Here is a 15,218-nt window from a genome sequence, read left to right as displayed (position 1 = left end):
AGAAATACTCCTTTACCCTGATTCCTAGAGATATTATTCTGTATTTTCCTTTAAACATTGTATAGTTTTTACCTTTCACATTTATATCTTTAATGAATCTGGAATATATCTGTGTATATTATATGTAATTTTGCCTGAGATAGGAATACTATTTCCATCTTTTAAATGTGGAAATAATCTATTCCTTTCCACACTGGTTTGTAATGCTGAACCAGTTGCAAATTAATTTTCCATATGCCGACCTGTTTCTGAGCTCTTTGTGCTGATCCGTTGGTTTATTTTCAGGTCAGTTTAGGAGCCATTACTCATCATTTGAAGGGCAAAACTACAAAATCAGGAATTGTAATATGCACTCTTAACTTGTCAATGTCTAAAGTTCATCTGTATCTTTACCCTTTTCCTGAAGGGTCAAGACCTTAGAACAATTTAACTCCATTTATCCCTTCCAGCTCTCATCTAGTTTAATTCTATTTTGTTTTTCCTTCAAAAGACATATTTTATAGCCAATATTCACTAAAATTTGGTCACATTTTAGCACTTTATTTATTCATCATCCTTTTCTCACCTCAGATCTTCCATCTGAGATCATCTTCTTTCAGCTTAAAATGCATTCCTTTTAGTGAGCCTGCTGAGGGCAAACTTGGTTTCTGTTATCCTGAAAATGTCTTTATTTTACTCTCATTCTTCAAAGATACTATCACTGAGAAGGAAAATTCCAGGCAGTTATTTTCTTATTTGTTCAATAATTCTCCCTTTGGCCTTGCTTAATCCATTGTTGGACTCATCCACTGAACCTTTTTTTTAAATAAATTTATTTATTTTATTTATTTGGCTGCATTGGGGCTTCGTTGCTGCGCGCAGGCTTTCTCTAGTTGTGGCGAGCGGGGGCTACTCTTCGTTGCGGTGCACAGGCTTCTCATTGCGGTGGCTTCTCTTGTTGCGGAGCACGGGCTCTAGGCACGCGGGCTTCCCTAGTTGTGGTGCGTGGGCTCAGTAGTTGTGGCTCGCGGGCTCTAGAGTGCAGGCTCAGTAGTTGTGGTGCACAGGCTTAGCTGCTCCGCGGCATGTGGGATCTTCCCAGACCAGGGCTCGAACCCATGTCCCCTGCATTGGCAGGCGGATTCTTAACCACTGTGCCACCAGGGAAGTCCTCATCCACTGAACTTTTAATTTTAATTATAGCATTCATTTCTTCTGGGTTCTTTTTCAAAGCTTCTGGTAAGTTTTATAATCTCTTAGTACTTGCTCAATTTTCAAGGTTACCTTTCATTTACTAAAACACTTTAATATGAGTAGATTATATTCTCCTTCCAATAATTCCACAGCTAAAGTCTTTATGGACCCAATTCCACTGTTGGTTGGTGTGCTCACACTCCACACAACTTTATCTGTAGGGATTCTCTGAGCCTATGTTGAAGTTGCATTATTTTAGAGAAGATTTCAGCTTCCTGCTGCCTGTTGGCTGAGGGCATCACTCAGCCCACAAGGACCACTTGAAATTCAATGCTCCACTTCAGGTTTTCAGATTACACACAGACACATGTAAATACAGACAACAAACTGTGTTGGGCCAGCTGTGGTTACAAATTCTCAGGGAAGATTTATTTTTCCTCTGCACCAAGCACCAAGGCTGAGACAGAATATTTTCCTCACGGTACCCTTCTGCATGGTGGCTTTATTTATAAGTACCCTTACTCTGAAGGCATAGTTCTTCAGGATACTAGGTTTAACATAGATGTTCCCTGTTAGTATTCCCACTTTAAGCAGGTGCTGGTCTCTCCTGTGCCCTTATAGACATCGTAAAGTAATCTCAATATCTCCATGACAGAGCAAAACTCACAGGGTGCAAGACAACTTTCTCACCTACTTCTCTCCTAAGATTCCTATTTTCATTTCCTTTTTGATCTCTGAGAAATCTTTCCTTCCATAATAGGTCTTCAATAGGTTTGAAAAAATAAATAGGTAGATGATAGATAGGTAGGTAGGTAGATAGACAGATAGATAGACAAAGGAAGGGAGGAAGGGAGGAAGGGAGGGGGGATGGAGGAAATAGTATAATGCACTTTAGTTGTATCCATTGGAAACATTCGGGAGAGGGGAATTAGATGTACCCAGTATGCCATACTCCATGACATGAACTCCTGGGTTGCAACTCTTTTAATTTCTTAACATGACTAGTAGAAACAGCAGCCAATGGTCAGGAAGAACCTCTCCACACTGGCAAATGCTTCTTCTCTCCTCCAAGTTGGGCATCAGCACTTTTATTCATTCATTCATTTATCATTTACATGGCAAGTCATATCGAGTGCCTACTAGGTTTGAGTCACTGTGAGACAATAAATCTGTCAACTCATTGAAGCACAGCAGGGCAGGATCACCAAGTAAGCACAAATCAAAACCTGAATATAGGAGATTAACCGTGTAAAACACAATTATGTAAGTTTACTATATCAGCATCTCAAAATGTTTCATTATAGAAATTTCCAAACAAATACTAGAGTAGTTAGAACAGTATAACAAATCCCCACGAACCCATTTCCCAGCTTCAACAAATAAGTCATACCCAAACTTCCTTCATCGATACTCCCAACCTCTTTCTCCCTCTCATATTATTTTGAAGCAAATCGGAGACATTGTATCATTTGACTTGTAACTAATTCAGTAAGTACATCAGTTTTTAAAGCACAGAGGCTATGGTTTTTTCTGACTTAACTGTGTGATGTCTAGAACCACGACGCCTACAAACACCCACAGTTCCTATATGTCATCTTTCTCAACCAGTGAAAGCATGCATCCTAACTAAAACGTCTGGGAAGAAAACGTCCCCTCCACCAACACCACACCCCCAGAGATTGCAGACTCTACATCTACTACATCTGGGCTGCAATAGCTTCTCCGTGATGGAAAAAAAAAAAACTGAAAGTCCTCTGGAAACTATAGTACTTATGATAACTCTCCAAATTACCACCTATACTTAATATTAATCATTAACGCCCTTAGCGGAATCTGTCTCAGAGGGCAAAATGTACTTCCTATTAGTTACATGGAAGTTGGGATATAAAAAATATTTATTTACAGATACAGTCATCCAACAGACTAGAATATCAGGGCCTCTAAATTTATGACTTGTATATGAGCAAGAGTTAATAGGATCTGTATCTAGTCCTTAGGTATAATTCAGAAAAATTAATTGCTGTGAAATACTAGCCTGGTTTCCTGTGGTCACATTACGAGATATAATAATCTACCAAAGCATAAAACTCAGTGTGATAGAGGAGATATCAAATTCTCCTGCTGCTACAGAAACATGCGGAAATCTTCTCAATACGAATTTTTCTACTGTGGCAAATAAGTAGATTGGATAACTGAACCCCATATTAATAACCCTACTATGTCGTATTTTAGTTTAAATTTAAAGTCTCAAAAGCTTACAAATACTAGCCAAAAATTCGTGGAATAACACATAGACAAAGTTATTTCTCAAAAAAATTAAAAATGATTTTCATCATTTTAATGAGATTTTAACTCTTTCACTTAAACATAATTGGCTCCAGCCATAAGGAAGAATTGTGTTAAAGAAGAGAGTAAAATTATCATGTTTAATAACTGCAGCTTATATTCCTTTCTAGTTATAAAGCTAACTTAATTTAAATAAGGCTTCTACCTACCTTGATCACACGTGTTAGTGGATGAAAGTCTTAGCTCAAACTAATTTGTGGCAAAACATTAAATTTAAACAGTATGCTGTTCCAATGACTTCAGTCAAACAACCTCCTACTCCCCCATGAAGCAACAACCAAAAAACATGTTACATTTGTGAATACACATATATAAAAAGAACACAGTTCATGTGTTTATAAAAAGTTCCTCACTGCAGATTTTGGCTGTGACATCTAGGTACAGGGTAATTTACAGCTCTGTAATAAACAGTAAGGTCTGCTTATTTCACATTCTGTCATTGGTGGTGAACTCTCAGTGAGTGTTGACTGATGCATATATGAATGGATAAAAATATAAGAACTGTCCACACATAAACCACAAAGTGCATGAAATAGGTTTAACTCTGTCTTGTAATTTTTACTTTCATAATATAACTGAAGCAAAGTCTAATACGAAGTATTATTTTAAAGTACACTGTTTGTAAAAGAGAAATAATACAGTATCATCTCCTTTTTCAAGAAGGATGTTTGTTGTAAAAAAAAAGCCCTCAAACTCAAAAGTAAAAAAGCCATTAGTTTCAGAAAAAAAAAAAACAACAAAAATGAGCCACTAAAACAAGTAAATCCCAAAATTTTCAGAAATAATGTGCAGGGATTTTGGATACGCCATTTTTTAGGTATTTTTCTTTTTTGTTTGTTTCTTTGCTTGCTTGCTTGCTTTAGTCATATACAAACCTCAATTCAATTCAATGATCAGGATGAGTGTTAATGAGGCTTTTTCTGTGACATTTCCAATCCCTTCGATTTAATTTGATAAAGGAAACAATTTAAATGTTTCAGGGGAGGTATGAATTCTTTGTCCAGGCAGTTTGAATGAGGCGGAGCAAACAAACAAATTCCATTCATCAGATCCCCACTGGTGAGATGACACTCCCAGCTTACCATGAGTATGGAGGTCAACACACTTGCAGTGGTTTACTGTGCGATCATGGAGGCTGGGTGCAGCCCCAAGGCACTGAGCACATTCCTCCTGTGCATGAAATTGCTCTGCTCATGCGGTGAGTAGGGAGACCTGTGGGAAAGATCTGGCTTCTGTGGAAGCTTCTGCCGGTGAAATCCACTGGGGATTCTAGGAGGGAGGAGCTGCAGCTTTAGGATGGATGGAGCACCGTCTGTCACGGTGGGTGTTGCGCTGAACTTACACAGGGAGAGAGACTGCCCCATTCACCAGGTCAGGTGCAAAGCACTATGGTATCTATTCTACGTTTCTAGAGAAGACCTAAGGCCAGGCAGTGACTGAGAAATTTAAATGCATTATCTAGCCTTAGGACGTTAGAATTAGGGAAAAAACTTCAAAATCATCTATCCACCTAAATTCGTTTTATTCATTTTCCCAGATCACATCTCCAAATGTATAAATGTTTTATTCCTGTTTTAAATATTAGAGGTTTTATGTTTGTATGAAGTATTTTAATCATCTTATAAAATATGATCTTTAAACAGGATAAACTCAGCCCCCAAAAAACTTAAAAAAGAGACTCTGAAGAGTGGCTTAGCAATACATATAAACCATTGTTCTTATGCGAATCAAAACCACAATGAGATATCACCTCACACCTATTAGAATGGTTATCATCAAAAAGACAGGATAAGAAATGGTGGCAAGGATGTGGAGGAAAGGGAACACTGGTGCACTGTTGGTGGGAATGTAAATTGGTACAGCAATTGTGTAAAACAATATGGAGGTTCCACACACACACACACACACACACACACAAATAAAAATAGAACTACCCTACAATCAGGCAATTCCACTTCCGGGTGTATATCGAAAGAAAATGAAATCACTGTCTCAGAGATATCTGCACTCCCATGTTCACTGCAGCATTATTCATAATAGCCAAGATATGGAAAAAGCTAAGTGTCATTCAACGGATGAACAGATAAAGAGGAAGAAGAATATAAGAATATATATATATATATATATATATATATATATCTCCTGCCATTTGCAACAACATGGATAGAGCTTGAGGGCATTATGTTAAGTGAAATAGCCAAGACAGAGAAAGAAAAATACTGCATAGTATCACTTACACGGGGAATCTTATAGAAAAAAAAAAGTCAAACTCATAGAAAAGAGCCTAGAAAAGTGGCTGCCAGGGACTGGGGGAGGAGGGTTAAAGGAAATGGGGAGAAGCTGGTAAAAGGGTACAAACTTTTAGCTCTAAGATGGGTAAGTTCTGAAGACCTAATTTAAAACATGGTGACTATAGTTGATAATATAATTGAAATTTACTAAAAAAGTAGAACTTAAATGTTCTCACCAAAAAGAGAAAAAGATATTTTTTTTAAATTTTTAAACATTGTTTTTTATCGTTAGTGTGATTTACTATTATGTACCCACATGTGTCTTTTTAGATAAATTATTCATGGAGATTGCAAATATGCTTTATGTGTATCTTAGGATGAAAGAAAATGTGCCAAGGCAGGTGCAAGGGCTAAAAGAATACAGCTTCCTGTTTTCCCTTGTTTCCTCTGTCGAAAAAAAGAAATCACCCCTGAGGAAAGCCTCTAAGAAAGGCCTCTAGTGGTAATTTCTGGAATGGTATTAAATAGATTGCTGTACAAAGGGGAAAAAAAAGGCAAAGCAAGGTGGACTATGGCGTCTATCGTAAAGTGACATGTCAGCAGAGGAGGCGTTTCTCCTGTGAATTCTATAAAAGGTCAGCCCATCCACGACCGAGAGACAGACTCTGCTCCATCCCTTCTGAAGCTACAGCGGCTTCCTCCTAGAATCCCCAATGGATTTCAATCACAGAAGCTTCCACCGAAGCCTGAGTTCCTCCTCCCAGGGCCCTGCACTCAGCATGAGCAGCTCCATATATAGGAAAGGGGGCACAGAGTACCTCAGGGTCGCACCCAGTGTGTATGGGGGGGCTGGAAGCCACGGCACCCGCACCTCGACCTCTAGACACATGGTGAGCTATGGGAGTGACCTCGCTGAAGGGAACCTGTGTGTTGGCAATGAGAAGATGACCATGAAGAACCTAAATGACCGCCTAGCAAGCTACCTAGAAAAAGTGCGGTCCCTGGAGTAGTCCAACTCCAAACTTGAACTGCAGATAAAGCGCTGGTATGAAACCAACACGCCTGGCACCTGTCGGGACCACAGTGCATATTTGGAATAAATCAAAGAGCTGCGAAATGAGGTGAGGCCTGACACCTGTGCTTTCTACTCCACTGTTCAGCTGCATCATACATCAAGAAGGGCACATATGTCAGGTGGGTCTGAATGGACATTGTAAAGCAAATCAGGCTTAAGTGCTACATCTATAAAAATGGCATATTCTATCATCTACCCTTGGTGCTGGAGTACCTGACTACATAATAGGATGACTGTAAACCATACATTTAAAAAAATAATCTAATTACATACAAAATATTAAAATTTTATCCTCCAGGCTTATAATCTGTATTTTTATCACAGTTTACCAAGTCAGGACTAAGTGGATAGTGAACATTTTTTTTCTGGAAAGATCTCAAATTTTTTTATGTGGTAATAAATCTTTCTTAGTTTTTTTACCTAATTTCCATCAACTTTTAAAACCCCAGTCACTTTAGAGATTTTCCTCCTTTCATTTATATAAAAGTTGTAATACAAGTATTACAATATGATCCAGAATACTGGATCATAAATTTCTATGATAAAGTGATTCAGGGTGGAAATGGGGGCAGGGGTATTGGTCTTAATGATAAGTGGATTTTAAAATGTCTTTAAAATGTTTAATAATCTGATCATCATCAGCAAGCAGTTCAGAAACCATCTCTACAGTAATAAAATGTTTTATTGCCCCCAATTCAAATTTATTGCAATCGTACCTGCTCCCATGTCATACCAGAAAGCTGGAGTTCTCCATTTTATCAATTACGTGGAATAAAAGAAGACTTTGTTCCTAACTGAAGATTTTGAATATGACACAGGACACTTACTCTGTTTTAAAATTCTTATCTAATCAAGAAAAGTGTCCCTTTCGTTTTCATTTCTATTTTAACATTCCTCTTTCTTTTCAGCAAAGACCACTCTCTTTTCTTGCATTGTATTAGACATCAGTGCAATCTGATTCAGATTCCACAGGAAGTTACTCTGGGGTTTCAGGAACCGTGGGGATGTGAGGCAAAGGTGTTTAAATTGCCCCTCTGCCAACAGGTCATTCTTCGCAGGCTCCCACTAAAAACGTTCAAAATCAGCCAACCATTCTCCCCCAGCCGTCTCATGATTTGTGGTTCTGAAGCTATTTGTCATCCCAAACACGTAGGCACAGCCAAATGTTCCATTTACCTGGGAAGACCCAGTATATGAAGGAAGGCAGCTCTCTCCAGGACTAGATCTGCTGAAAGAGACACGCTGTTATAGCATCTTTTATAAGCAGACTTCTGATCCATATGCATCTTAGAGGACTCACCCATTAGGTAACCACTTCTTAAGATCAAGGGCTTATCCATCCTGATAGCCCCAGTGCCTTGCACAAATCCCACCGTATAGCAAGTGTGCATTCGTTCAGCCAAAACTTAGTACACACTAAAGAGGTGCTGGGCACTGGGGAGTATGATGGTGAACATAATGTGATTTAGGGGAAACAAGCATGGACAAAGGCAGCATTATCCCATATGGAAGGATAAAGGGAGGGCTGTGTAAGATCATGAAAGAACAGGCAGTTCATCCAGCTCTGTTTTGAGGAGATCAGTGAAGGCTTTCTTGAAACAATGAAGTCTAAGCTGAGACCTGGAGGAGGATGAGTTCACCAAATGAGAGGGGCTAAGAGGAAAGTTCTAAGCAGGAACAACATCAAAGGCAAGGCACTCAGTAAGGTCTGATGGCTCATGTTGAATTAAACTCTCCATTTGTAGAATCATAAGAAAGCTGACCAAACCCTCAGGACTAGAGTTGCATTTTATGAGTCTATCATGTTAAATCCCCATCTCGATAGTCCTCCTTTCCGTTTTCACGTGGAAATCCTTGAGACGAACATCATCTTCGACACAAGAGGGGTCGTATCTGAGGATCAACTCAATCACTTTAGACTCCTGTCCAGTTGAAAATGTCATTCTTTCTTGCGCATTTTCCAGATTAAAGATGCTCAACTGCAAAATGCTCGACGTGTCCTGTAAATCGATAATGCTAAACTGGCTGCCAAGGACTTCAGGCTGAAGTAGGTGCTCTGATACCATGGTAACACTTCCTGCAAAGGAGTGCCTTTCAGTGGTCCTTCGTGACACTCGGCTTTGCACACTATTGTTGGCAAAGGAGCTACCACTGAATAGTCTCAGAACCTTGGTGTTTAAAGGGTGTTAGAAGCTTTCTGGTCTAGCCCAGCATCAGGACTGGACTTCTCTCTCCCACAGTCCTAAGATATGGTCACCCAGCGTGTAGATGAACACCTCCAGTAACTACTACTGTTCTCACTGTTCAGCTCTGGTTGCTAGAATGTTCTTTTTTAGTAACCTGGCATCTACCTTTTCACCCATTGACCCTCATTCTCTTCTTTGGAGTAATAATAAGGCAATTTACATCTCCCCCTTCTGCCTAAGTGCCTTTCTATTATCTAAAGAGAGCCATTTATCTACCCTCAGTGATTCTCTAAGTGAGTCATCCATGTTCCTTTAAGCACCTACAAGTAAACAACCCAAGTTCCAGGGGTGACTCTTAATGCTTTCTAGTTTAACAGTGTTTTACAATATGGTCTGACCGACCAAAGAACTAGGTTGATTAAAGCAGTTCAAATTGCGTTCACTCTCTTGTGGTCACATCACACTACACGTGATCAGAGCTGTTCCTAATAACTGCTTCTACACTAGGGCTTCCTCATCCTGAATTTGTACAATGCATTGGCACTGAAGAGTTCTTTGTGGTTTAGAAGGGCAGCATTTTAATGCTACAAGGGATCAGAAAGAAAGAAATGAGAAAGCAGATCTGAAAATTAAAGCATTAAAAGTTCATATATACAATGGAAAATTACTCAGCCATAAAAAGAAACGAAACTGAGTTATTTGTAGTGAGGTGGATGGACCTAGGGTCTGTCATACAGAGTGAAGTAAGTCAGAAAGAGAAAAACAAATACTGTATGCTAACGTATATATGGAATCTTAAAAAAACAAAACAAAATGGTACTGATGAACCTAGTTGTAGGGCAGGAATAAAGAGATAGACACAGAAAATGGACTTGAGGACATGGGGTGGGAGGGCGAAGCTGGGGAGAAGTGAGAGTAGCATCGACGTATATACACTACTGAATGTAAAATAGCTGGCTGGTGGGAAGCAGCAGCACAGCACAGGGAGATTGGCTCGGTGCTTTGCGATGACCTAGAGGGGTGGGATAGGGAGGATGGGAGGGAGACTCAAGAGGGAGGGGATATGGGGACATGTGTATGCATATGGCTGATTCACTTTGTTGTGCAACAGAAACTAACACAGTATTGTGAAGAAATTATACTCCAATAAGGATCTATTAAAAATAAATAAATAATTTTAAAAGGTTCATTAATTCCAGTCAGCATCTGAATGCCTCATTGCATTATCCTTTCTCAAAGTTTACTACTTTAATAAAAATGGGAATATATAAGATCGTAGAGGAGAATGCACGAATTTTTACGATAATTCACTTTGGATGCATCTGTTTACAAAGTAATAAAAATAAACTGATCAAGTGCATTCATTAAGCAAATCTAACTAACCATTATTTAATATCAGTAATGAGAACTCTTTGCTAAAACAGTAATCAGAGCAAAATATTTTTTTGATTTAAAAAAAATACATTCTAGAATTCAGGAACTTTTTTTTTTTTTTTTAGAAAATATGTGCTGTGCTAGTTTGTTTGTTTTTTTTTTTAACTTTTGGGCTTATTTATTTATTTATTTATGGCTGTGTTGGGTCTTCGTTTCTGTGCAAGGGCTTTCTCTAGTTGCGGCAAGCGGGGGCCACTCTTCATCGCGGTGTGCGCGCCTCTCACTGTCGTGGCCTCTCTTGCTGCGGAGCACAGGCTCCAGACGCGCAGGCTCAGTAAATTGTGGCTCACGGGCCTAGTTGCTCCGCGGCATGTGGGATCTTCCCAGACCAGGGCTCGAACCCGTGTCCCCTGCATTGGCAGGCAGGTTCTCAACCACTGCACCACCAGGGAAGCCCAGGAACTTTTAAAAGTAATTTCAGATTGATTTTTTTACTAATCACTCCAAATCGCAGAGACTATATTATGATCTGATTCCAAGGTTCTCAAGAACATTTTCAGAACGTATAAAGGGAGACACAGTGATGCATTGAAATTGATCTCCTTGTATACCACATAAAGATCGATCTCATCATTTTAAGATCATCTCTTCTATAATGGTTTCAGAAGGACTCAATTATGTCTCCATACTACTTAATTCACAGGTATGAGAGTGAGCGGGGGATCTGCCTAGCAGTGGTGGCTGATCTCCAAGGCCTGAAAATGGTCTATGATGACCTAATCCTAATGAAGACAGACTTGGAGATTCAAACTGAAGGGCTGAATAAAGACCTGATGCTCCTCCAGAAAGAACACGAGGAGGTGAGAAAATACTCAGAAGTGGCGTTGGAAGTGATAGAATGGCTCTAGTAATAATAAGGAGGAGGAGGAGGAGGAAAAAGAGGAAGATGTGGTGATGGTGGTAGTGGCGAAGAAGATGACAACGAGAATGATGTGAGCCCTAACAGCTTTTCATAAGGCTGCTGTCAGGGTTAAATGACTTAGAGCAGTCTCTGGACCATAATAAGTCTTACCTAAGTTGTTATTTTCTTTCTGTGTTACTCATCCCCAATGAAAGAAGCCAGAAGACTTCCTATGTCTTTTCGGCACAGCCTCACCTGAGAATGTGCTTCAAGACTATAATCAGGGCTTCCCTGGTGGCGCAGTGGTTGAGAATCTGCCCGCTAATGCAGGGGACACGGGTTCGAGCCCTGGTCTGGGAAGATCCCACATGCCGCGGAGCAACTAGGCCCGTGAGCCACAACTACTGAGCCTGCGCGTCTGGAGCCTGTGCTCCGCAACAAGAGAGGCCGTGATAGTGAGAGGCCCGCGCACCGCGATGAAGAGTGGCCCCCGCTTGCCGCAACTAGAGAAAGCCCTCGCACAGAAACGAAGACCCAACACAGCCAAAAATAAATAAATAAATAAATAAATTTAAAAAAAAAAAAAAGAAAAACTCATAGCTAACATCTTAAAAAAAAAAAAGACTATAATCAATCAGGATTTTCCCTTTCTAGGAAGTGAGGCGCCTACGGGCTCATTTGGGCAATAAGGTAAACGTAGAGGTGGATGCTGCTCTAGGCCTGAACCTCAGCGCCATCATGAGTGAAATGAGGCAGAAATATGAAGCCATGGCCCAGGAGAACCTTCAGAAGGCCAAATAACAGTATGAGACCCAGGTAATAGCATAATTCTAATGGGTAAGCAAAATGTGCGGAAGCTGTCTTCCAAGAAAGAGATTAACTCATTTCCTTCCTTCCCTCCTCTCCCTCTCCTTCCATCCTTCCCTTCCTTCCACCCTCCCTTCCTTTGTTTCTTACTTTCTTTTTCTTTCTTTCCTTACTTATTTTTTTCATTTTTGGAACTTTAGATTGAAACTCTGCAACAGCAAGTCACAGTGAGCACTGAAGAGTTAAAAGAAAGCAGGGATCAAATAAAGGAGCTGAGACGCACCTACCAGAGCCTGGAGATACAGCTCCAGTCCCATCTCAGCCTGGTAAAGCACATCTAACTTTCAACGCTCATGGGGTGTGTGTTTACTAAGTGCCTGTATCAGGAACTCTGGAAATGCAAATACCTATAAGAAATAACCACTGCCCCCCCCACCCCACCCCGGCCCCTTGCAGAACAGGCAGGGAAACAAGTCAAACAACTGATTATAATGAAAAGACAGAAAAAAATCAAGGGAAAGGGCAAGACACTGCAAGGATGCAGAGGACAAAGTAGAGCTGGAAGATTTCACAGGGCAAGCATCATTTAAAGTAGATCTGAAAAACTGAGATGAATTTTCAATTGAAGAATAGGGGTTGGGCTTCCCTGGTGGCGCAGTGGTTGAGGGTCTGCCTGCCAATGCAGGGGACACGGGTTCGAGCCCTGGTCTGGGAGGATCCCACATGCCGCGGAGCGACTGGGCCCGTGAGCCACAATTACTGAGTCTGCGCGTCTGGAGCCTGTGCTCTGCAACAAGAGAGGCCGCGATAGTGGGAGGCCCGTGCACCGTGATGAAGAGTGGCCCCCGCTTGCCACAACTGGAGAAAGCCCTCGCACAGAAACGAAGACCCAACACAGCCATAAATAAATAAAAATAAATAAATTAATTAAAAAAAAAAAAAAAAAAGAATAGGGGTCGAGACATTCCAGGCTAAGCATAACAGCTCATAATGCATTATGCTGTGGTAACAACCCCCAGATCACGGTGGCTTACAATAACAACACTACATCCTTCATGGGCTGGCTGCAGCTCTGCTCCATGACATTTCCGCTCCAGGGTAAGTCTAAAGGAGCAGACCCTACGTGTTGTGCCAGAAGGAAAGGGACAATGGCCAGACCAGGTGACAGCTCTTAAAGCTATCTTCTCAGAAAAGGCGTTTGTCAGTTTCACTTGCATTTCATTAGCTAAAGAAAGAGGGTCCCATAACCAAGCCTGGCATCAATGGGTTTAGAAAGTCCAATCCTCCACATGGAAAGGCACCACAAATCCCAGGGAGGGGAAGCAAATACTGAGAACAGTATTACACTATACCACAGTAAGAGAACAGTGAGTGCAAAGCTGAAAACAAATAAACAAAAAAACCCAAAGCCAGTGATCCTAGTTAGGTTTGGCTGGCTGAGGTTGCCTAGATGGAAAGAGTGGGAGATAAAGCTAGAAATATGTGTGATACCTACAATGACTAGCTATAGAAATTCTCCTCAAAAGAAATTAAAATTGAGCCACCTCTTAAATCAAGTCCTCAAGTAAGAAACATCCTCTTTTTCTTGTGCTCATAGAAAGAAGCTTTGGAGCATACACTAGAGGAGACCAATGCTCATTATTGTAGCCACTTGGCCATAATCCAGACACAGCTTAACTGCCTCGAGGGCCAACTGGTGCAGATTCGGACCAATACAGAACACCAGAGCCACGAATATAATATCCTCCTTGACATAAAGAGCCAGCTTGAGCAGGAAATTGCTACCTACCGCTGCCTTCTGGAAGGAGAAGATGTAAAGTAAGGCTCTCAGAATCAAGGGGTATGTGTCAATGTCTATACACTGTTCCATTTTACTGTCCATACCTTAAACTCTGTCACTCGTTCCCCAGCACCAATGCAATCCCTAGCACAAAAGGAATTACACACACCCCACCACTACCACCAACAACAACAAAACAAAAATATACCAACCAGTACGCACATCTCCCAAATACCAAGTACATCCTTTATACTTGAGTTCATGTCATAGGACTGAGGTAGAAGATGGTTGTGGAGGTGATACAGATTACGCTTATGTTAATTTTTATGATTAATACATAATCGAAAGCACTATAACTTTTTAGAGTTCTCATTGCAAGGTCATGAATTGAACAACAGGCCACAGAAGTCTGTGGGAACCAGTTTGAGAATCAACATGTCTTCAAATACCACACCCACAAAAGGCAACAAGAGAACACAAGATGTAAACTTCCACTGTCATTTTGTTATTTTAATTCAGAAACTTCTAGCATAGGTTAAACAGGTCAGTTTTGAAGCTATGGATTTTTCAAGTTAAAAAGCAAGACACTCAAGTTTGAAGTAACAAGCATTGTAAAAGGGGGAAAAAATACAAACAGCAGTAAAACTTACATCACTCAGATTTTATTTTGAAACAACAAGGCAGGAGAGCGCTTCATTTTCAAAATGGCAATAGCGCTTTTTTCTGTTTCTTTTTCTTTTCTTAAAAAAAAAAAACCAGAACTACAGAATATCAGTTAAGCACCCTGGAGGAGAGAGATAAGTGTTCTACTTTTAACACATTTCCTATAAGACTGAATTCTCACTTAGTAGTTTACAACTAACAAGTAAACTGCCACTGGTGAAAAGCAAAAGGAGGTCAGTTCTCAAGTAAACAGATGTACCCTAGGGATGCTGAAAATCAGGCACATCACATAAAGAAACCCTCCATATGGGAAATTTCTCACATTCCCAATGACAGGGTGATTTTCTTGGCCCAGGCTATTACTGTCCTGAGACATCCTAAGATTCTGAAAGGGAAAAATAAAATGAAAATGTGCATTTTACTTAATTTAATATGGCATATTTCTTTGGCGGGGAGAGTAGAAAATGTGTAAATTTGGGAAGAGTGGCACATTTTCTGCATTTATTTATAAAATGGACTTAAGATCATTTAAGAAAGAGAATGGATTCAACCTTTTTCTAAAAGAAGGAAATACATACAAAATAATAATAATTTAAAGTTGAGTATTATAAACCAGCAGAGTCATGTGTCTGAATTAACATTTTATATTTAAATCTAAATTCAGATATAAAGAAAACCAGGA

General features: G+C 40.1%; 1 protein-coding gene and 1 long non-coding RNA gene across 16 annotated transcripts in view; one reads left to right on the top strand and one right to left on the bottom strand.

The window, feature by feature from the left end:
* Positions 1-15,218, bottom strand: part of LOC309650789 — a 381,028-nt gene that overhangs the window by 262,084 nt on the left and 103,726 nt on the right. The window contains exon 9 of one of the 15 annotated variants that reach the window (XR_014257718.1): positions 13,045-14,613. The exons of the other annotated variants lie outside the window; for them this stretch is intronic. This is a non-coding gene — a long non-coding RNA (uncharacterized lncRNA). Of the gene's footprint in view, positions 1-13,044; positions 14,614-15,218 lie in introns of those variants that run through there. 15 annotated transcript variants of the gene reach the window in all.
* KRT20 (keratin 20) lies at positions 748-13,034 on the top strand. Its single transcript, XM_082443635.1, is given in 4 exon segments — positions 748-6,757; positions 6,761-6,795; positions 8,651-8,714; positions 11,051-13,034. Coding segments are annotated over 4 exon segments (636 nt in total). The 5' UTR covers positions 748-6,463; the 3' UTR covers positions 11,294-13,034.

This window comes from Balaenoptera physalus, assembly GCF_965194825.1.
Source record: "Balaenoptera physalus genome assembly, chromosome: 20".
Taxonomy (NCBI): domain Eukaryota; kingdom Metazoa; phylum Chordata; class Mammalia; order Artiodactyla; family Balaenopteridae; genus Balaenoptera; species Balaenoptera physalus.
The sequence above is the reverse complement of the archived record's forward strand: the minus strand, read 5'-3'. Positions and strand labels throughout refer to the sequence as shown.